Source organism: Ptiloglossa arizonensis, chromosome 2 (assembly GCF_051014685.1).
Source record: "Ptiloglossa arizonensis isolate GNS036 chromosome 2, iyPtiAriz1_principal, whole genome shotgun sequence".
Classification (NCBI taxonomy): domain Eukaryota; kingdom Metazoa; phylum Arthropoda; class Insecta; order Hymenoptera; family Colletidae; genus Ptiloglossa; species Ptiloglossa arizonensis.
The window spans coordinates 17,026,119-17,049,585 of record NC_135049.1 but is presented as its reverse complement, the minus strand read 5'-3'; the positions used below and the strand labels follow the sequence as shown (position 1 = coordinate 17,049,585).

Below are 23,467 nucleotides of genomic sequence, written 5' to 3'. Positions count from 1 at the left end.
ATTCGAATTCGAATTGCGGAATTAAATGTTTCACAACGATGGAATAAAAATTGAAATTTGAATTGCCGGATTGAATGGTTTCACAACGAAGAAACGAAAATTGGAATTCGAATTGTGGGATTCAATGTTTCACAACGAAGAGATAAAAACTGTAATTCGAATTGCAGAATTAAATGTTTCGCAACGAAGGAATAAAAATTGAAATTTGAATTGTGGAATTGAATATTTCACAATGAAGAAATGAAAATTGGAATTCGAATTGTGGGATTGAATGTTTCACAACGAAGAGATAAAAATTGAAATTTGAATTGTGGGATTCAATGTTTCACAACGAAGAGATAAAAACTGGAATTCGAATTGCAGAATTAAATGTTTCGCAACGATGGAATAAAAATTGAAATTTGAATTGTGGAATTGAATATTTCACAACGAAGAAATGAAAATTGGAATTTGAATTTTATAATTGAATGTTTCGCAACAAAGAGATAAAAAGTGGAATTTGAATTGTGGGATTGAACGTTTCACAACGTAGTAATAAAAATTGAAATTTGAATTATGGAGTTGAATGTTTCACAACGTAGTAATAAAAATTGCGATTTGAATTACAGAAACCAAATAAAAGTTTGTTCAATGGAATAAATAACATCGTTACTCTACTATTAGGTATATTAGGTATATTAGGTATATATACCTACTATTAGGTATATTAGGTATATTAGGTATATATACCTACTATTAGGTATATATTAGGTAGTAATCTACTATTAGGTAGTTACGTATATATACGTTACTATACTATTCGAATTAAATTTTGCCCACTTCGGAGCCACAGCAATTGTGTAAAAATAGCACCTGACCTCTGCTACCATTAGTGTGCGCATAATTTAGTAGTAGTTACGTATTAGGAACAATTAGGAAGGAGCAAGTGCGGCAAAAGCGTCTCGCTGAGCACGATCCGTTAACCGCCGAAACCATACTCTCGTCGCGCGAAGTATACGTACTCTCCTCCACGATATTAGATCGCCGCGCTACACCTAAATCTCGCCTGTTTACGTTTGCACGTGATCACACACGAATTCACGCGCGCAGTGTACCGTGTGGCCAGCGGAAAATTTATGTTACATTTAATTGCCGTTTTACGTCCGTTCGGTAATAAAGAAAACATTTTACAAGTAGAACACCTGTTTTTACACGAGAACATTCCTGAATTGGATTTCTACCATTTCTAAAGACACAGCTCATCCGTTGAAATTTTAACGAATGCATGTCTTTTGATACTAGGTCGACGCACATGGAATATTTTGTTTTTTCGCTCGGCTAAATTTCAAAGGCGGAGGCAAATTTTGAAAAATTATTCCAATCGAAATGGTTTTTACACGATCGAACGTTTCTTCTGAAAATGAACTACTGCTCTTTACGAACAACGAAATGAAATTATTTCCTCTCGGTCTATCCGATGGTCCGAGAAGACCGAAAATTTATACTTTTCGATTTTATTTTCATACTTAAAAAAAAATAAAACTAACGTTACCGTGATGAACTTCATATTGAGTGTATCACGATTCACGAAAAGCGAACACTACTATTCTTTATGAACAACAAAATTAAATTATTCTACTCTCGGTCGATCCGATGGTCCAAGAAGAGGGTAAATTGATACTTTTCGATTTTATTTTCGTATTTAGAAAAAATAAAAAAAAAATAAAACAAACGTTACTCACCGTGATGAACTTCACGCTGAGTGTGTCACGATCCACGAAAAGTGAATTTGAAAAAATTCCACGCTGGTGTTATTTATCTAGCCCAAAAGGGACCATGGCATTCGATAGGATGTGCTCGAAGAAAGTGTAAAGTCGGCATGTAGGTGGGCCGCATTTACGAGCATATCGTATACGTCCGGCACAATAAAGAAATGTATTTCTACGGGTACAGTCGACACATTCGGCGGTAGGTGAAGCAATATAGCAATCGCATTAGAGTCACGCGTGGGAGCGCATCTCATATTTACGATCGACCGAGATCTTTCGAGGGATTTACTGGTCCCCTTGCTCGCTCGGAACTGTTCGAGATTTCTGTTCTCGTGTAGCAAACGTTCGCTCCATTATGGACAATTTCCGTACACGTTTATTCTAAATATAGAAACGAGAACCTCTTAGATAATATAACGTTGACAATTATCGTACCTTCGATCAGCTTTTTCAGCGCCATAACAGTAGCTGAGAAGATTTATTACCAAATATTCCTATCCTTTATGTTCTCTGATCCCTTTTGCAATATTCTGCATTGTATCGTCTTACCTTCGTATCATTTCTAGACGCCATTGGGTGCTAATAATTATTCTTATCGCGTTCAGAAATTGCCACAGACTGCGGAATCCTTTGTTAAAAATAAAAATTGTTCGTACATTTTATCGCATCTTTACGATAATATTACCAATAAATTGGCGAGATTTTTCCGATAAAAACGAGTACCAATACGACCCAGTTCCGACAATTTCGAATTACAGGTATTTCGAATCGTTTTTGAAAAATGTTCGAATGCACCAACCTTGTATCGTTAAAAATAATCGTAACGTGGTCGTGTTTGGACTCATTTTTCTCGGGGAAACCTCGACAATTCGTTGACAATACTCTCATGGAAGTATAAAATTTCAATTTTCAACGACGAATGAATTTTAAGGAATTTTAATACGTAAAGTAATCTCGTCTTCCATTCTCGAACGTACTACTTGTCTTTCGCAATTCGTAGCAACGATAATACATCATTACGAAAATATTGTCCTCGTTCGAATATGGCTAAATTCAATTTCGCGGTCGGAGGCAGTGTTTTGTAAAAAAAAAAAAAAGAAAGATACCTTGACCCAACGTGAAATGCAATTTCAGTCTCTTCGCCGAGTCACTGAAACGGCGTGTTGTATCGACATAAAAAAGAAAAAAAAAAACCGGCGATTTGAAGATGACATACCGACAAAAAGGGGGAGCATCGCGTGTTCCGCGACCACAACCATCATCGTAAGCGTGAAACCTCCATGTCTTGCGACGCGAAGCGAAAAGCTACGACAATGAGGGAATCATGAGATAGGTTCGAGAAAATTACCGTTCGCGTTTTACGAGCGGAATAATTTCTCTGGTATTACGCGTGGAAACGTGGCTCACCCACGCGTCCTTTAACCTTTGTCCTTCTCAATTTTCTCCCCCGCTTTGTCGGTAGTCCCGCGGGAATCGTGAGCCCGCCAATTCGAAGAACAAATTTTTTCATGCTCGACCTCTATTCGCGAATTCGCACCAAATATTCCGTAACATCGTTAGTATTGGATCTCGTCAAATGGAGCAAAAAATTACACGTTATCAGTTGCATCGTTTATATTATTAACGATAATAAGAGAAGAAAATTGGACAAAGTTTCTTTCCATTAACGAACGATTTAACAACTCTTATAAATATCGATAATATCTAAAAATATTCGAACGAATTTTATACCTACGAGATTACCATTTTTTCCAATTTGAAATGTTTCTAGAAATTGTAGGTACTATCTTTTCATTGAAGGATTTAGGAATAATTAGGAACACTCGTTTTCTAAGTATCAAGAGTTCAATATAATCCTTCGTTATCGAACTTAGCAGATACAATAGTTCCGACGATAGTACAGAAACTAGTTTCTCAAACGACGATAATGAAAATGTAAATACAAAGAGTGAAAGAATGTTCTTAAAAATCTACGCGTCTTGTTTCTCGGTTGATCGATAAATTGCGTACTGTCTCGAAAATTTGTTGTAAAACGTTCCTATTATCCTCGCGTTTACTTAACGAAAAAACGAGAAAGAACATCGAAGGACGTTCGGATCGTAATTTTGGGTCACCTTCGCCTACGTTTTTGAGATAAGGTTGGACGTTTCACCGACAACGCTTTCTTACCAGAAGTGTCCGATACAACCGAATGAACGATGAAGAAGGGATCGTACGATGATAGGACACGAGTCCGTTGTGTCTCGTAGATAGAAAGAAATCTAATTACCTTCTGCGCGATAATAACGATAATAAATCGTGAAATTTTAACGAAGTTCGATACGAACTTATCCCAGCGTGATTCATTACTCGAGACCAAACGAGAAAACTCTTTCGCGATACGATCCGTTCGAGTTTCAAGAACTTGTAAACAGTTTAACTCGATTCAGACTTTTTAATTCATTCGTTACGATAAAAGTATCGAATTAAACGTAGAAAAAGGAATAAATTTTCGCACGACTTTAATCATTTATATCTCTACAATTATCGACCATCTACGCTCAACACTAGATTTGCCAACCAGTCAGAATGATTAATTCCAACTGCTTTCGTAATGAAATTAACTTCAAATTCCACGTTTTCTGAAGACGTTACGATTTTTTCTCGACCAAGCATGTGATCAATTTGATAAATTCCTCTTCTTTCTCGTCGATTGTTTCCTTTTGTGATTTATATAAGATATAATATTCTGAAATTTGTCGGTAGATTCTAGTGTTAATATTTCATACATTGCAACTATCTACTATCTTATTTACCGCAATTTTAATCGTTCAACCCTAGAACTACCAAAGGGGTCAATTTCACCTGTTTCAAACTTCTTTTTAAAATTACTCAATTATTAATAATCCCTTTGCTTACAATATTCGTGGACAATTATCAAAACAGATAACTAATAGTACTTGCAAATTAATTTGCTCATTCCCCATCTAACTTCGAAGATACGTATATGGTTTGATACAAATAATAAACAAGTAATAACACGTTCACCGTTCCAGTGTTAATCGTCTGTTTCGTATTCTCTCAATTTTAACGAGATGGCTACTACTTTTTCTCGACACTGAACAGAGATACAATAAAAAAAAAGAAAAATTGGTACACTTTATTATACACCTCGTAGAAAAATCACCGACTGTGTATCTCACGCCGAAACATCGAAACCGCAAATTCTACAGGTTCATTCGTCATGATTCGATAGGTCTCTATCAAATCTGGGCTAACGAAACCAGACACCCATTCTGCATCGAGAATACACGATGTACTTGTGGTCGGGAAGGTCGTTGTACCACGAGACCAATCCAAAACCCTTTCTATTTTCGTCGAAATCGCTCCTGAAATCACGCCACGCGCTTGGCCACTCGAGAGAGAGCAAAGAAGAGATCAGAGAGAGAGAGAGAGAGAGAGAGAGAAATGAATTATTGCCCGACATTCGACGCAGGACTGAAAATTAGGTAGCTGGAATCGATACACGGAAGATAGCTCCAGCGTGTGTCCACTCGACGTTATCCAGCTTCCACGTCCTGCTTCAAGAGTCTTTTGATAAATACAAGGTGTCCCGTAATTTACAAGATCCACTTCAACGATGAAATTAAATAGAAAATAGTTACCACGAACGTGGCTCTGTACGTGACCTTGCTTCTGAATTACAGACAGATTCGTAACGTTCTCGATGAACTGGCTACGAGATGATTCCATTGTTTACAAACAACGGAACAACAATGATCCACGAGTCGTTTCAAGGGAGAGACACCACTCTGAGACGTCGAAGAACGGGTAGATTTTGAGAATTTTTTTCTGAGTAGTTACCGAATGAAAAATGTAGTCTTTTTCGGAGAATGTACGTGTAACTTTCAACTTCGTTTTACAATTTTGCGAAAGTAAAAATCGTACAAAATGGCGAAGTTATTCGCTGTGCCCAGAACCCCTTCTGGTGAAATATTGTTCGTTGGTCGCCACAGTTGACCAGATCTGGGAAGTTTGAAATAAAAAAATGTTGTCGATTCGTAGACTAGAGACTATTATCTAAAATGGAGCTTTTTAATGAAGATCAATCGAGGAATTCTTATAAAAATTATAGAAGGGAATGTAAATGAATCATAATACGTACCGAAGTTGGATAATAATTGTTTGTCGACAGTGATCCGAACCCTTCTTTTAATTATGAATATTTACTCACAATTTTAGCGGTTGCTCCCGTCTTATGGTACTTGACCCTTGGATGACCGCGCGAGATCTGCCAGCGACCCCAGGCTCATTATTTCGTTAATAACTCGTCGGCTCAATTGAATGAATATTTGCGAATTCTCTATTTCAACCGCTTTAATCCTACGCTGTGGTAACACGTTTCTAAGTTGTCTCGAATTAATCGAAATTGAATCGTTTAAATGTGACCTCAACCGAATATCCCAAGTAGAGTTAAACGTATCACATTGCTGTACACATAGTGGAGAAATAAATATTTTTGCACAGTAACCTTCAAGAGTGATCTTAATATTAAATAACTTCGATGGTTTTGAATTTACTTGCGAAAAGTAAACTTTTCACTCGTTGAGAGTAACTTTAAATTTAATTCTCGTAGAACATTACAAATTATATTCGTCGAAGATTAATTAAGAAAATACGTATATTTCTAATTGATCACTCGCATCAATAGTTGTTAGTTTTACGAAGCACGTTCGACATTATCAGACTTTCCTTATCTCGAACTATTTTTCTCGATACATCGAGATCGACCGATAAAAACAGTCCATTCGCCCGAAATAATTAACTTCAACACCACCGATTGTTACGTACAAAAATAAAACTACCAACAATCAAACATCCACCTCGAGATGGTCTCGCCACTCTAACATCCATTGACTGTATACCGAATTGAATTCATTTTCACGTCCTTTAATCTCTTTCCCCCGTGTTTCTGTTCCAGGCTCACGTGGTATCGGCTTTCGAGCAATCGCTGTCCAACATGACACAACGACTGCAACAACTCACTGCAACGGCTGAAAAGAAAGCAAGTATTCCGTTACAAACCTGATCCCCGTCACTTATAGAAAATATTAATCCCCTCACCCCACCCTCGGTATAGAAACAATATCGAATCACCGATTCCATCGAACGAACTCGCATCGTGGATGACGAGTCTCGCGATGTCGGCCCGAAATGCGATTATGTGAACTTAGGATGGCCACGTCGCTGCCACGAGAACAATCGAAATAATTATGTAAACACCGATTTTCGACTTGCAAAAAAATGTCGCGTGTAATGCGCACCACTAACGCCACGAGCGTACGTTTCTCCGCGTGTTTATCGTGTTTACGAGCCGCCTAACCTCTTCAATGTGACCCTCGATCGGCAATAACGAAGACCCTGTATAACCTCGTTCGTTCATCATGCACGTTAATCGTCGAAACGACAACGTTAGCGATCATCCGCCACCCAGATCGCGAAATCGACACCTGGATCGACCGAGAGACTTGAAAGCGATGCAACTGATCTCCACCTACCCCGATCGTAACGTTCAGATAGTAAATAATACAATGATGATCCCACTACCCCCCGAGGACGCGAGGGCACTCGGTTTACGAGTGCCGGAAACCGAGAATTCCTCGATCGGTTCAAGGTCGACCTCCTCGAGGAACTCCGCAGGTCCCTCGAGAACGACGAGGAACTGTTCGAACGAGAACCTCGAACGACACCAAACCACCGTGGACGCTAAACCTGTAAACAAGCTTCTTAAGGAGAAACGAAAGACTCAGCGCAATCTGGTGTCGGGAAAGTTAAGCAATATTCACGCGAGACTGGAGAGGGCGCTGAAAAGCATACCCGGCAGGACGAAAACAGGGAGAAAGGTCGGTTCGAAGACCGCGAAGACGACCGTCCCCTAGTCCATGTTCACGGGGTCGGTCTAGCTCGCAGCCCCGAAACTCGGACGTTCTTTGAGATTTTTTTTCAACTATACCATTTGACGTATCAATTCCAAACTACGTACGTGTATTCTTGTAGGTTTTGGGAAGCTGTGAGAATTTTTTCGCGCATCGAATCTCGATTTTGACAAATTGATACGAAATTCTATCGATTGAGAAATTTGCGTTCGCGTTCGGAACGATGTAATTCCTACGGTAGTTAAAGAGATTGTTGTAGTGCGGGAATGCGACTATCGACGTAAATGGGAAAAATTGAAAATAGAAAATATTATCTGTTAAAAAAAATTTCGTTCCTTTACCGAATGTTAGTTCTGATAATCGAGCGAGCATTTTGGTGCGCAGCGCGAGAATATTTATTCGGTCACGGATTCAAAATCGTCAATGTTTTCGGTGTATTTTGAAAACTTTGAGAACGTATAAACAAATGTTGTCTATCTCCGAACTAGCCAGACCTTTTACAATGTATCGTGCAATGTTAACCCTTTGCACTCGAAGCTTTTCTGCTACCAGAAACCATCACCTCGATGAAATCCTTCGTGTAATTAATTTCAAACGGAACATTTTCGTTTCAACGTTTCGTATACGTATGTTTACATCTTACAAGAGAGGAGTAATTGAATTTTAATTTCAATTCCAAACCACAATTTTCCGAATTGGAGAAAGTACACTGAATTAAGTGGCCTCTCGAGTGGAAAGGTTTAAAAAGTACGTCGTTTCTCGAGTCTCGCCGCAATGCTTCTAACCTAATCGTTCTTGAGACCGGAAACTTTAAGAGAGTGCAAAAGAAAAACAAACAAATTCCTTTTTTTACCTTCAAACTAGGCAGCCCCCTTAATCCCGGCCGCGTTAAGCGAAGCTGATCGTCCAACGGTGGGCGGCAGGACGAGGAAAAATTCGTCGTCCTGCCAGGAAGACAAGTCGGACAAGCTTGAGAAAGAACCGAGTTCCAAGTCCATGAGACAATTGTTCAGCATGGCTGACTCGTGGAGCAGCGACTCCGTGATCAGTCACTCGGATAACTGTGCTTGCTGCCACAATCGAGAACCCTGTCCTCTCCACGGAACTGGCCACGCCGATTAACACGGGAACGATTTTCGTTTCGAACGTTCGACCATAGAGAAACGAATCAACGAATCGGTTTATCGATACACTAGAAGATTACGTTTAAAAAATATCTTTGAAAAAAATGAACCGCTCTGTGCAATATCGAACGAAGGGATACAATGAAATTGGAAAGAAACTCACGAGGATCGAATATCGAACAATCTCTAATTTTCGTGTAGCGTGCACCGGTAAACTACCGAGAAGAGCTGGTTCGTCAACCTAAATGAAAACTGAAGAAAAACGGGTATCTGTCCGATACGTTTTAGCGCTGTTCCGATACGAAATAGACGGCCCGGAAGTTTCGTGAGAATTAATGCATCGAAAAGTCCAAGAACCACGGGACAAAGATTTACGAGCGAATTTTCTCCAGATACCGTTTGCTAATCGATTCGAGGCAAGAAGGTGAAAGAAAGCGGAAAGAATACCTGTCTGCGTGTCTCCCTTCCTCGCCCAAGAAACGAAAATATTCGATGCCTGTGCCAAGCTTCCAGCCCCCCCTATAATGAATTATATCCACAACCATTAAATCCCCTTGAACTATGTCACCGAGAAATAAAACAATGATACCAAATCGGACTGTGTTCAAACGTTCTGTATGTATATAATTGAGAACAATTAACGGTTCAATCGCGCTAGAAAGGAAAGTTTCCTCCGATCCGTTTGTTTATCCCGCGCTTGTTGTCTCGTGAATCTCGTTTCGTAAATTGCCGCGATTATCCTCAATTTCGGCGGAACTCTCGTGGATTCGACGGCTCGCGATCGGTCAGGATCGTCGTCCATCCCCTTTTCGTCAGCCACGAGAAAACGGAAATATAATCCCGTGTGTGTGTGTGTGTGTGACGTTTCCAGGACTCGGAGCTACAGGAACTGAGGGACACGATCGAGAGACTGCGGAAGCAGAGCGCCGAGGCTGGTCTGAACAGTGCCCCAACGGCGAACAATGGCCGCCGTCACACTCTCGGGGATTCGGATTCGGGTACGACCGGGTGCACCGGCAACAGCAACTACCACCAGGGTGCTTCGATGGCCAGACAACTGTCCGCGGACAGCGTCACGTCCCTGAACTCGTTGAGCAGCGCCTGCTCGGCCAGCAGTCACCACAAGAAGAAGGGTTGGCTGCGCAGCTCCTTCTCGAAAGCGTTCTCCAGGTCGCGGAAGAACCGACACGGCTCCGTGTCCGACGCGGAGGACTGCAAGGAGAGCGCGAGCGGCGATCTGAGCGCCCCCAACAGCCCCAGGCTGCCCACTGCCGCGAAACACGACTCCCCGAGGGGTGGTCAAGGTGTCAGGAGCAACGGACAGAAATCACCGGAGGTGGAGAACCCGTTGTCCGGTAGCAAGAGCAGCTCTGCCTTGTACAAAAAGGAGGACGAGGACGTGGTGGAGCTCAAGAAGCAACTCAGGGAGAAGGACCTGGTATTGACGGACATCAGACTCGAGGCACTATCCTCGGCGCATCAGTTGGAATCTCTTAAGGACACTGTTATTAAGATGAGGGTTCGTACGCTGTCCTTTCCTGTGGGGAGTATCGTGTAATTGTAATAGATCCTAGGCAGTCGATCTGCAGGCTTGATAGTGCAAATAGGTGGAAAGTATTGAGTAATTGAGAGGGTAGTTGCTGCGTAGTCGACCAGCAGACTCGATTTAGTAGACAGGTGCGAGAAAGAAATTTCTTGCGTATTCGTTTCGATCGTAATACAATTGTCAACGATGAACATCGTTGGTTCCAGTGTTGTTTGTTTTCCTGTGGGAAATATCGAGTAATTGGAATAGATTCTAGATCGATAACCTGCAGGCTCGATCGATGCGAATACGTGATATTGGACGGGTACAGGGTTTCGCCTCTTGATTTTAACAGCGCGAAGAAATAATCCTCGACCCTGTCAGTTTGTTCTACGTCAAATAATTTGAACTCAACGTTTCCATTTTGCAGAACGAGATGCTCAACCTGAAACAAAATAACGAGCGTCTTCAGAGACTGGTGACGTCAAAGTCCTTAACCTCCTCCCAATCGTCACTGCCCAGCGATCCGGATAGACGCTTCAGCATGACGGAGGTGGCATCCACGGTCGCTGCACTCTCGAACGGCGACACCAGCTCAACGGCAGATCAACTGGAGAATCTGAACGTAACCGAGCACCCGGTGGTCCCGTCGACCACTTCGAACACGGGAGAGCCGGCTCTGGAGCACGACACGGATGGCAAAAGGATCAACGTGGCTATCTATCTCGGCAGTGAGAAGAACTTCAACTACAATCTCGTGACTGGTAGCACCTCCGATGGCAGCATCGGTGAACCGCCCCACTGTGTCATCGCGAATGTTTGCATCAGCAACAAGACCACCTGGGACTCCCTCGATTCCACCGTGAGACGTTGCTTCAAGGAGTACGTCACGAGAGTCGATCCTGTGACGAACTTGGGCCTGGGAGTCGAATGTGTTGCCGCGTATCACCTTGGTGAAGCTTCTAGGTACCTTGTTCGTTCTTTGGACCTGGTACTTAACGTGTACCCAGTAGAGAGAACTATACTTACGAAAACCATCAAATAATATCGAAGCAAACATTCTGTACATTTTTACAAACTTTCTCATTCCTTGTCACAGATGTACCACGGATTCCCAGTATCCAGAGTTGCTCCCCTGCGGATATCTAATAGGCCACGTGAAGACCATTTACTTGGTACTTTCCGGCTACTCGTGGCTCGCCGTGGACACGCTGATACCGCGATCCATCGTGCAACGTCTAATATCTCTGCTCACCGAGCATCGCAGAGTGATCCTTTGTGGACCAAGTGGTACCGGTAAGAGCTATTTAGCTGGGAAATTGGCTCACGCCCTGGTAGACACTGACAACGACACAAAGGACGCCGCGGCGGTTGCCACGTTCAACGTCGACCACAAATCCAGCAAAGAACTCAGGCAGTATCTCGCGCACATCGCCGAAAGATGCGACTCGAACGCGGCTGACGAGCTACCAAGGGTAATCATTCTCGAGAACCTGCAACACGCAGCATCGTTGGGAGAATTGTTCAGTGGTCTCCTTGGTACCAGACACTCGTCTTGCCCGGCTATTATTGGCACAATGAGTCAAGCTACTTGTAGCACAACGAATCTTCAGTTACATCACAACTTCAGGTACCTCTTTTGTCTTTGATCCAATGTGTACTTCTTGCGGTGTTCTCGCTACGTCGTTTCGCTACGATACTCTTTGCTTTCAGGTGGGTGCTGTGTGCTAATCACATGGAACCAGTTAAAGGGTTCTTGGGCCGTTATCTCAGGCGGAAACTGTTGGAACATGAACTACGGGAGTACGGCGGGACCAGGAACGCTGAAATGGCAGCGGTTGTCGAATGGTTGCCCCGGATTTGGTTACATCTCAACAAGTTCCTAGAAACTCATAGTAGCTCCGACGTGACCATAGGTAAAACAGTAGAATCTAATGAACACGACACTGTGTGCATATTCTCTGAAATCGTTTTTCTTTATCAATTGCAAATACTCGATCACATACGGCTTTTAGGGCCGCGACTGTTTCTCTCCTGTCCAATGGAGGTGACGGGTTCTCAAGTGTGGTTCACGGATCTGTGGAACTACTCCGTGATACCGTATCTAGTGGAAGCAGTCAGAGAAGGATTAACGCTTTACGGCAGACGCGTCAGTGGAAACGGAAACGGTGATTCTTCCTGGGAGGATCCGGCTCAGTTCATCACCTCGAGTTATCCGTGGATTTCTACACACGCGGTGCACGGTGGGAGCGATGCTCTGCTTCGTCTGCGGCCCGAGGACGTTGGCTACGATGTCGTCACGTCCGGACATGCTTCCGGGGTCGGCGCATCTAGTGTGAAAAGCCTTGGCAGCACGCACAGCGACACCGAAGGAGATCCATTAGTTAGTGTCACTTTCTATCCGTGGCCAACATAGAATACAAAATTGCACCAAAGTAATTCGATTCTTGATTTTTGTGCGTTCAATATTTGACAATGTGCAACTTATTGTTACGATACGTTACTGCTAAACTGTTTGTACAAACATTATCAGCGTATTCCATTGAATATATTAGCATAGAAATATTGTACAAAGATATAGGTCTATAATAAGTCTACAGGTCAACCATGTGTGATTGTTACAATATGCAAACATTGTATAACATGAGATATACAACTATTACGAATATACAATCATAATTAGATACCGAGTAACGATAAGAATATCGTATCGATATAATTGATCCAATACGCTGATAAAATTTAGATAAACGGTTCAGAAACTCTCCCTGTATAAATGAAAGAAGAAATATAAACGTGTGTAAAGTATCGCAATGTGATAATTAATTAACATTTCCCGCTGTTGCAGCTGAACATGTTAATGAGACTACAGGAAGCAGCTAATTATTCGAGTCCTCACAGCAATGACAGTGACTCAGTGACCTCCCTTGACTCGTCGCACACTCGACACTCCGAAGATTTGAGTTCATCGACATCGTCATCTAGAGGTGTAGAATCGGCGCTTTAATTTGAAAATGTCATCACCATCGATACGAACGAGACAGAATTTCTAAAGACGATCGTGCGTCAGGCCAGTTTGTAATATCCGCTCGAAGAAGTAGCAATTAACGACTATTTGAAACGTACAACCGAATTAGATGCACACGAAAATTTAAGAACGAAAAAAAAGAATCAAAAGTGAACCTTTAATATCTTTAAGATATAAATACAGATTTTCTCCTTTTAACTTTTTACGATGAAAGATATCAAAGTAAAACGATCGAAGTATCATTGAAAATTACGATGTTCTCGATAATATGCGATACGAATGCTCTTTATAAAACACGTCCTTCCATTCGCTCTTACGTAAGGCAATGATGTGCATTACAAGTGAAATTAGAAATTAGAAATGTCAAGAAAAAATTTTCAATGCCTACAACTGGCCTATATTTATTCTAGATTTTTACGTGCGTCAAGCACTTCGGTGTGATATGTAATTAAATAAGTAAGGGACAAGTTAAAGCGATAATGCTAATGTTCTTCGTATATACTGACATAAAATGCGTACGTCTCCACGCGATGCAATAATACACGCTGCCGTTACGGAAGTACGAGTCTATTTTAAACAAATACAATTTCTACGATCAAATCAAGTACGATCCACGTAAGTGTAGCTTAATACGAATCTACTCAAGAAAATTTGGATGGAATATACAGTATTATCATAGGGCGTAAAACAAACGGCTTCGAACTGAGCCACGGTTTAGGATCGAGGAACCGCCATTCCTCTCGTCCACTACTTTCAGGTAATAGCTTATCTTACTCGATAGACAGATCTCATGGACGAACCGCTCAACAGAGTGTATTGTCTCGCCTTCAGGAATGCAGCGCAGTTCGAAGTGAGCACTGATGAGTGTGCGTGCGAAAATAGTCTATTTATACATACTTTGCTACGAAAGCTCTATTTAATTAAAGAATGTTAATATAAAAATTATGTGTATATATATATATACACACACCTACACACACACACCTACACACACCCACACACGTGCCCACACACACGCGCGCGCGCACACACACATTCATACACACATATATATATACACAACCTAACGATGACGGCGCTAAATGTATGTTACGGATAAAGTTTATAATTAGCCAGTAAGATATGTGAGTAATTCTGGTCATGTAACATTGTAAATACAAAATACGATTGGGATATACGATAATGCTAAATGCAAATTTAATTCGAAGTCCCACAGTAGCCTGCAAGATCTTTTCCGGCAATGGCGTGTAAAGTGTAAAAAAAGAAAAGATGAAAAGCAAAGGCAATATACCCTTTATGTGCAATTCATCGATTCGCAACGTTGTTGGTTTCAATTGCCAAAAAGACAGAAGATAATACAGGCTACACAGACTATACATATTGTACATGTTTAACAGGCTTTAAAGCCAATTTCAGATTCTGATCGGTGGCACGATGTCCTGAAAACGATGTGCATGTAACGTAACAATTATACAGTCGCATTTACAGGTTTTCTACGTTTGTACCGTATTTATACGCTGTACGACACTGCACTCGATCTTTACTCAAATGACGATAATTACTGTGTCATCAAATAAATCACACTAAACTTTATATGGTTTGTATCATTTGATCTGTCATGAACTTCATTTGTCTATACCATAGATTTGTCCTATGTAAGGAACCATTAATATTATATTAATTACGTTATTAGGTATTATTTACATTAACTCAATAGGCTCACAAGTATAACTCAAAATCATACAAGCTGAAACGTGTAATGGGATCTTAGCTTGTATCATTGTTGTTTAAGCACTCTAATACATTTTGGAGGTGTCTAATGCAGGTAACTTTCCCAAGTTAGAGAAAACCATATTTTTATTGGTCTTAACAATGTTTGACGTATAAATATCCCACATCTTTTTATTATTTTATATATGTTATTATTCAATCACATAAAACGTCCTCACTTTCAACCATAGTAGCAAAATCTGTTATCTGTAATCTTACGCAAAAAATGACACTCTTATCGACATGTCGGTAACTTGTAATGTTTGCACGGAATACATATATTTCTTTTCGTTCTTATATAAATAAATGTACAGTGAAATGCGATACAGTGATAATTTATTCGCTTGCTAGTTTCCGAATTGTTGCTCATGTATCAAAAAATGTTAATAGAAAACAAATTTGATATCATCAATGATTATTCAACTTGAGCCTCAATGTAACAGTAACAAATCGCAAAAAATGTTCTTCAAGACATTTCTTATTTAAGTTAGTTCGTGTTAATACTAGTAAACGATGGATTAAAAGTGTACTTTATTTACCTTATTAATTATTAAATAAAATGAGTGTAATAAAAGTATACGACTCTATTAAATAATAAAGAGATCCAAAATTAATAACTGTAGCAGAACATTATAAATACTAGATATATTAATAAAGACTAGTTTATTGTACAACTTTAGAAGTTAAATCAATATCCATGATTATATGTATATGAAGAATGATTATTGGTAGAGAAAAAATTAGTATTGAAGTGAACGAAAGAATGAGCATAGTCCCTACTAAAAATTATAGGAATGAAAGAGAACAAATAACCAAAGTATGCTTCAAAGAAGTAATGAGGAATTGAGCAAATAAAGATATTACGAATTGGGATAAAGAGATTGGAGCTGTGTAAAAAAGATTAGAAAACAAAGGTATTTTGAATGAAATCAGGTAAGAATTACAATTGAACAAAATCAAAACTGTGCTCAAGTTCAGAGACAAATATTAGTGCTATCCAAAAAATTAAAATCGGATAACTTCCTTATAATATTCTTAATATAAGATGTTCATCACTCGGGACTGGCAAAACACGTCGTTCAAGGTTTCGCATTGTTTTGTTCCAGAAAATGACTTTTTTTATCTCTGATAAAGAATAAGCCAGAGAGAATGTAAGCAGAATATACTGAAGTTAAGAGAGAGAGAAAGATGCAATTAAAATTAGAGCAACATTTATATTACAATTTGAGAATGTATTTTTTTTACTCATGTACGACAAGAACCGATTTTTTTATTATATTTGAAAATGAGGACATTTTAACAAATGTGTGTGAAATAATAAAAGGAGTGCGCGATGATTCATATATAAAACATTATTAGTACTTTAGCCAGAATTTTATAAATAATATCGAGATATTTCCATCCCAAATAATTTACTAGAGACAAATGATACTTGTTCCCTATATGAAATGAAGCATTAACAAACAAGCGTAAATTTCAATACAAACTTTGTACAAAGAATTTGCATGTTTTAGTTTGCGGCATGATTTTGGGACATGTATTTACAAAGCTATTTTATTTGAATCAAAGATACACATTATGCTTCTATTTAAGTTCTCATTCAATCTAGAAATAATCTAACAAGGTTTTAATAAATCTAGAATTGACATGATTCTTCGAAATGATACTAAAAAATATCTCTTGTCACTATATCGTATAAAATACGAATATTTTTCTAGTATTGTAGATATTTAAAATGGTTTAAATACGCTAAATGGTTCTATAAAATATAGGCTACCGATGATCTAGAATGACATTAGAAGCATACTTTTTGCTTTTCAAACAATATTCTACAACTGCATATATAGTAAGTAATCTTCTATTCATGGCACTTAAATGAGTATCTGTGATAAGGTGTTCAACATCGGCTGTCATCGACTCGTGTGCAACAAGCTTTCCAAGGGCAACACTTAAAGAACCACCACTAAGTAACTTCAAACGATCCCAAGTAGTTTTGTGAATCCTAAAAGAAAAAACAAAACTGTTACAATATCCAGATGAAAACAAAATGCACAATCTTAAAATTATAGTTAAGAAAAATTAATATTTATTTAAATGCGTACATGCAACACTGATACAATGGTGCTAAAATATCAATATGATCAACATCAGGATTCCCAAGGCTCTTTCCATTGTCAATTAACAAAACAGCAGGATTATGAAAATTATTCTGCGCTAACTCGTAATGATGACGATCGCCATTGTCCATTAAAAAATCAAAGATTGCAGTATCTACTAAATCCAAAAGTCTACTTGACGTTTGCGGAGAATAGGCCTTGGACTCTTTTACCTAAAGGAACAGACACAATTTATTTTAACATTATTATTCGATTGAAAAAATAAACTTATCGCGCACACTTCTGCACAAGTTTCAACATACTTTTTCACAGTAATTATCATCTGTCTCCCATGTCGCAAGTTTGTTTTTTTTATAAGTTCTTTGCCACGGATGTCGATGCTTCACGAGTTTTAAATATCGCGGTAACCAGGAAATAAGAGCACCCTCCAGAATATCCCCAGTTCCACAAACTGGGTCTGCAGGAGAACAGTAATGGCAAACCCCATACAGACAGGTATCATTACCATCTTGATACATGGTCGCATAAAGCTCAGGAGTTGCGAGTGGCCGAATTTCGTTTCTTAAATCTACTGCAGAAAATATTTGATTCTAAGTATTTAAGAGCGTCTCGAATAAAGCTAAAGTTTTCGTTATACGCAGCAATGAAACATACGCTTTCTTACAACGGTAACCGGTACTCTCCTCAAGGCCAGTAAGGAAGATAAATGAAACGCTACAATTTCAGCATTGTGCCGATCTTTTCCATGGTAAACGGGCCCTCGAATAATTGTGTCTCTGGAATACCACTGAGGCTTGAACATCGCTTTCATTCCGTGTTCTAATGTTAACATCAATTTCAGTTGTGTACCAAGTGCTGCGTTATCCGCTCTGATTACTTTCGATTTACGCAAAGTATCCAAAATTGTCCCTAACTCCGGCGCAACTGGTGGTATCAACTGGTGAGCATCTGGCCACTGAAAATATAACATTGATACATCTTGCATTTATAAATGCAAGTAAAAAAAACTATTTGTCAATAAAAGTAAATAATCGTTTCATATTTCGATATAGTACTAACATTATTATTAGGAATACTCCATATATTTTCACGAACATTAGGCGTTATCCTTAATTCGGTTAATAATCGTTCCAAGACTATCGTATAGCTAGTATTTTGTTTAAAATATTTTGATGGTAATACATCGATCTCTGTCTTAATTTTCTGTACCATGTCTTTCACGATCGATTTTTGTGGAACTTGCAAGTTTTGTTCAACTCGAGAGATTAATTGTTCTTGTTCGAGTTTCATTTGCGAAATAGGCATGCCTTTGGAGGAAGACTTTTGCGACGAGCTCTCTACGATCATTCGGATGAAATATACATTTACGCTAAGGACGAGAATCAAAAGACCGCCCAAAGCGACGAGAGCGCAGCGTCGGCCAATCATCTGTGAACAAAATTCAAAGTTCTAATCGAATAAACGACAAGTAGATGGCGTTCGATTATTTTACTGGAGAAACAATATTGAGAGACTGTAGTTTTGATGACGTTAACTTACGCCATTTTTGTTCTTTATAAATTTTTTTAAAGCATATTTTTCTTAAAATGCAACACGATATTGACGCGTATTGTTACGATGATCTCTAACAAAATCTGAAACTTTACGAAATAAATATCACATCGTAAGCATACAACATGGCAACACTATCACAATGAAAATGTATATGTATATATATATATACATAAATCGTTAACCGAACCTAAGGAATGTCGGACAATGTTTTTACAGAAAAAAACATCTATTGCTATCACCTTTGAGAAATTGGCCACGCGGGTAATGTCACCTGGTAATAAATATTTCTTTCATGTTTCGATGAAACTATTGCTCAGTCACGTCCGACAGTGATCAAACAGCAGGTATCCGTCGCCATTTTTAACTTCAATCCAAAATACTCAAGCGCCGTAAAGCGTTGAACCAGTATTACAAATTAGTATAGATGAATGAAAGTTTTCACCAAAATGTAATTAGTATTATAATTTTAAAAAACAATACATATGTATAAATTACTGATTTTCTAATCGTAGAAAATAAAAAAATATACATCGTGTACAGGATAAATTCTTTTTTAAGTAGAAACACTAAAAAATATTTCTTACAATTTCAAACATATCCTTATTACTTCTTTTAATTAACATTGACTATGATAATACAGTAATCTAACTTTTATCATAAATATTATATTCCTATATGAAAAATGTTCATGTTTATACAAAGTAAGGAATAGCAAAACACAATTATAATCATGGATTTATTTTATAAAAACATGTAAACTACAAGGTGAATATAGTAGAATTAAATTTAGGCTATTACTCCCAATGAAGTAAGTTTTCTCTTAAAACGCGGTGGTGTTCGGATGGCTCGGCTCTAAATCGTTTTTATCTCCATAGTTACACTCGTACAAACATTTATATTGATATATACATGTTAGCATACATTTTCATTCCCTTCGTTGTCTCTCTCTTTCTCGTGCAAGCTCTGTGGCATAATCGTAAGGCGAGCCTCTTCTATAATTAACGAAAATTCAGAAAACTAATTAAATAGTACATGAAAAAACGCATTACCTATCTCGATGACGATCTTTATCACGATAACGATCTCTACTGCGATCTCTGTGTGATCTGTCCTTGCTACGACTCCTATATTCTCTCTGCCTCCGACTTCGATCGCGACTAGGCGATCGTCTGAAATGCCTGTCCCTTTCTCGATCTCTTTCTCGTGCTCGTTCACGTTCCCTTTCTCTGGTTCGATCCCGTTCACGTTCACGATCCCTGTATTTATCCTTACGATCTTCATCAGATCTAGAAAAGAAAGTGTTCGAAGGGAAGTACCGCTGAATAACAAATAATTTCTCAAAAATATAAACCTATGCAAGATGCATAGATACGATGCATTTATTTGTAATGTAAGATACCAAGAAATTACTTATTACAAAGACCTCAAAATTACACCTATGTGCAATTCATAATGATTATATTTAATTAACATTTATGTATTTCTTGATATCGAATGTATAAAATTAGAGATTAGTGTACAGTTATCAAAATTGTTTAAATGACTTTTCAAAAATTCAAACGATTTGTTACCTGTAACTTTATTGGTGCAAAAAATCCAATAAATTTAATGGAATTCATAAAAGGTACGAGCCTAGTCTAAAAAATATACATACAAAGATAGATTTATTGCACTAAGTTTGTAAAGCAAGTAAATAACTGTACAAGAATCAAGTAAGAACATACACGTGTACTAAAGAAAACTGAACGATGATACACTGAGATCAAGTTTCCTGGAGATGGTACGTCTTTAATCTTCACCCCATTTCCCTAACAAGTTCAATGAATATTATTAACCTTATATAAATTAGTAACGTGATTGTAGTCATACCACGTAGACGCACCTGGCACGCCAGTGGCTTGTTCTCTCAGCCTCGCCCCACTGGGCTTCACTATCTGGGATATGTCGTGGTTGATTTCGTGACATAAGATTGCCATTATCTTTTCTGTTACTGCTGTTACTATATTTTCCATGACTATTTAATGTGATCGGTGGTTTTGCATTTCGAGCATTCATTGACTGTTGAGGAAACCTTTCTGCTAATCGATGTTCAAGTTCTTTTTGTATAGGCACTGGTATTCTTGGAAACAGAGTTGAGAACCACTCTAACTTAGTAAGAAATTGTTTGAGAATATCACCCATTTTCATTACTTGACCTCCTCCAGCTTTTACATCTAACTCTTCTTCATCTTCTAAATAATCGCTATACCAGCTAAATAAGTCAGCTGGTGGCTGTGTGTATCTATTAATTTCAACAATAATTAATATAAAATGTATCATATTAAGCAACCTTTTCAAAAAAATTATCACTCACCTAATGTACATAAACCCTAATGCCCGAATGTATGGTGAATCAGGATGATTGATAAGACCATTTAATTGTTTTCGAGTTAACCTCAATGTGAAGAGTTTATACAGCAGACAATAAGCCGTCGAAACAATTCCACCAGCACCAACGCCACGAACCTGCATGAACCGCTAAATTTACACCCCCCTATGTCAATTAATCATATTCATATTATATTATAATAAATTGACCGAGAACATGCTACTCTGCAATAAGTAAGTATGGTGTTAAGTGAGATTGTCTGCTCAGTGTCTTCACACTGGTACAAGGCCAATACTCTTATATTGATGCCTGATTATACATTAGTCTATAATATTTAGAACTTTCACTTTCTTTGACTTATTTTAAATGATTTCACCTTCCCTATTTTTATTGGCAGTTCTCATTTCACAGACTGCTCTGGTCCTTTAAAGTGCTACAAATTTAGAGTCTTTCTGTGTGCATGGTATTGACTCTGTGATCGCCTTATTTTTAAATCAATACATAAATTAACAGTTAAAAAGTAACAATCTATTAAAAAACATACTCACGCCTCCACACATGCCCGTTTGACCCGCTGTTTTCCTGCTTCCCTTTTCCCATGGTTCCAGATGAGACACTTTATAGTAAATTTCATCAATAACCTCATGGTATGTTTTCAGTTCATATAAATTCACTTTAAAATAATGCGATGACTGTATGTTTGTCAAAATTAGTGGATTTAAATTCATAGTCCTTTCATTCCCCCATAGAGGTAATATATTTGACTTTTTACCCTCCTTTTGAGTTGGTCGACGTTCTTCGTCGCAACCACTGGAATTGTTCCATGGTGAACCTACACAAGAATACTCAATTTAAATGAATATCCAGTCACTACGTAACACTGATCGCACATATGATTGTGTAGTAGAGGTTAAGTGTATTACAAAGATCGTACTAGTCATATAGTCTTTCATCTTTTCAACATTAAATGTAACACAGACAGAGAATAAAATATGCATAACAAACAAAATATACGTTTACCTACCGTCAGCTCCTTCCGTTTCTTGTACTTGCATATTTATATCTTAAACTCGCAAGTCTCGCGATGGAGTTCAACAGATCAGACGCCACATACAAAAGTAATATTTCACTATAGATTCGTAGTTTTAATGAATGCAACACAAAATAATTATTCTCCAGTGTTCAAAATAATTAGATACAAGATTTAAGAACTCGTGTAACGCTTTTTTTTATGTAAGTATATAGAAAAATGACGTCAACGGGAAGCGAAAAAAAGACACAATACGGTAATACGCAAGCCTACAAAATGTATACATCCGGTTTCATTCACATCTCTACTATTTTCATTTGTACACATTGTACTACGTAAATAACCAAATTATCATAGTTTCTTGTAACATGTACCAACCAATATCCAACAAATTATTGAAATATGATTACATAGCAAACCCACAAACTTATTAGGATAGAAAAAATGAAACACACACGTATTACAACTGCAATTGATACTATGGTACCTCAATCTAAACATGAATCACACAAATGAATAGTAAATAGAACTTTTAAACGCACTATTCACAAAAATACAATTATTTATAATAGTTATTTATCAGTGATATGAATCTAGTATACTATATCGATTGTACGCTTAAATGTTTGCATCTTTCACAATTCAATGCTAAATATAAATGTGCAGCACAAACGTCATGTTTTACCACTTTAGAAGTGTAATAACAAAAGCGTCATTCATTTCCCCTAAGAAAGTCAAAGAGAAATCCTGTTATTACTAGAACGCGGGAAAATTTGTAAATTCAAATTAATACAAGTAGGATATTTCTTGAAAAATTCAATATATACTTCTTTGTAAAGCATTATATTATAGTTTTAAGATTGTTTTAAAAGTAATGAATTATATTCTTAATATTTATCAAATATTTATAGTATGTTGTTAATATTAAATATCAAATTTTATTTATTTAAGTATTATTTATATACTTATAGTCATGTTTTTTATATATCTCCATTCGTACAATATATTACGATATATATAAAGATGAGAAATGAATTTATATTTTGCCTTAATTGCAATGTGTTTTTAATAAACATTGCAAAAATGGACAAATAATATGAAGTTTCTTAAATTTACCGTATTTATAACTAACGTTTTAATTATATTATATGTATATACATACAAAAATTAGTAAATAATAAACAGCTGATTCTGTCATATGTTCTATGTGTGCCTAGTTATTATCAGTTGTCATGAATCATGACTTACGTTTTTCAATGTCAATAGATTAACCTTTTATATAATTTCA

The 23,467-nt window shown here is 37.9% G+C and overlaps 4 protein-coding genes across 8 annotated transcripts in view; 2 read left to right on the top strand and 2 right to left on the bottom strand.

Annotated features, from left to right (window-relative positions):
* The window catches only part of Sick (sickie), a 310,825-nt gene extending 295,892 nt beyond the window's left edge, over positions 1-14,933 (top strand). For all 4 annotated transcript variants that reach the window (XM_076305092.1, XM_076305094.1, XM_076305096.1 and 1 more), the window contains 7 exons: positions 6,709-6,792; positions 9,659-10,306; positions 10,743-11,278; positions 11,412-11,942; positions 12,026-12,228; positions 12,328-12,695; positions 13,161-14,933. In XM_076305092.1, coding sequence (XP_076161207.1) covers positions 6,709-6,792; positions 9,659-10,306; positions 10,743-11,278; positions 11,412-11,942; positions 12,026-12,228; positions 12,328-12,695; positions 13,161-13,319 — 2,529 coding nt within the window. In that variant the 3' untranslated portion in view covers positions 13,320-14,933. The remainder of the gene's footprint in view (positions 1-6,708; positions 6,793-9,658; positions 10,307-10,742; positions 11,279-11,411; positions 11,943-12,025; positions 12,229-12,327; positions 12,696-13,160) is intronic.
* On the top strand, positions 6,843-9,625 carry LOC143143224 (uncharacterized). The gene is made up of 2 exons (XM_076304251.1): positions 6,843-7,657; positions 8,528-9,625. Exons 1-2 carry the CDS (start codon positions 7,172-7,174, stop codon positions 8,783-8,785), a joined length of 744 nt encoding a protein of 247 aa, XP_076160366.1. The 5' UTR covers positions 6,843-7,171; the 3' UTR covers positions 8,786-9,625.
* A 921-nt stretch (positions 14,934-15,854) lies between the features above and the next one.
* LOC143143630 (glycosaminoglycan xylosylkinase) lies at positions 15,855-19,163 on the bottom strand. Its single transcript, XM_076305097.1, has 6 exons — positions 19,021-19,163; positions 18,287-18,655; positions 17,882-18,182; positions 17,530-17,798; positions 17,213-17,439; positions 15,855-17,112 (listed from the first exon to the last, which is right to left on the bottom strand). Exons 2-6 carry the CDS (start codon positions 18,653-18,655, stop codon positions 16,884-16,886), a joined length of 1,395 nt encoding a protein of 464 aa, XP_076161212.1. The 5' UTR covers positions 19,021-19,163; the 3' UTR covers positions 15,855-16,883.
* A 337-nt stretch (positions 19,164-19,500) lies between these two features.
* Positions 19,501-22,861, bottom strand: LOC143143435 (pre-mRNA-splicing factor 38B). 2 transcript variants are annotated; one of them, XM_076304644.1, is made up of 6 exons: positions 22,174-22,861; positions 21,698-21,981; positions 21,135-21,298; positions 20,664-21,062; positions 19,831-20,067; positions 19,501-19,773 (listed from the first exon to the last, which is right to left on the bottom strand). In XM_076304644.1, exons 1-6 carry the CDS (start codon positions 22,202-22,204, stop codon positions 19,707-19,709), a joined length of 1,182 nt encoding a protein of 393 aa, XP_076160759.1. In that variant the 5' UTR covers positions 22,205-22,861; the 3' UTR covers positions 19,501-19,706. The 2 variants fall into 2 exon arrangements, with proteins under 2 accessions (XP_076160759.1, XP_076160760.1); XM_076304645.1 differs by having other exon boundaries at positions 21,135-21,286; positions 22,174-22,860.
* Positions 22,862-23,467: the final 606 nt, after the last annotated feature.

Bases quoted from the DNA above. Each gene is read 5' to 3' on its own strand.
- LOC143143224 (XM_076304251.1), top strand. From the start codon at position 7,172: ATGCACGTTAATCGTCGAAACGACAACGTTAGCGATCATCCGCCACCC. The intron at 7,658-8,527 runs GTCCCCTAGTCC...CCTTCAAACTAG, and splicing joins CGAAGACCGCGAAGACGACC to GCAGCCCCCTTAATCCCGGC.
- LOC143143630 (XM_076305097.1), bottom strand. From the start codon at position 18,655: ATGATTGGCCGACGCTGCGCTCTCGTCGCTTTGGGCGGTCTTTTGATT. The intron at 17,799-17,881 runs GTATGTTTCATT...TATTTTCTGCAG, and splicing joins GGTTACCGTTGTAAGAAAGC to TAGATTTAAGAAACGAAATT. The intron at 17,113-17,212 runs GTACGCATTTAA...TTTTTCTTTTAG, and splicing joins CCATTGTATCAGTGTTGCAT to GATTCACAAAACTACTTGGG.
- LOC143143435 (XM_076304644.1), bottom strand. From the start codon at position 22,204: ATGCAAGTACAAGAAACGGAAGGAGCTGACG. The intron at 21,982-22,173 runs GTAGGTAAACGT...ATTCTTGTGTAG, and splicing joins AGAAACGGAAGGAGCTGACG to GTTCACCATGGAACAATTCC. The intron at 20,068-20,663 runs GTGCGTCTACGT...TTTCTTTTCTAG, and splicing joins ACAAGCCACTGGCGTGCCAG to ATCTGATGAAGATCGTAAGG.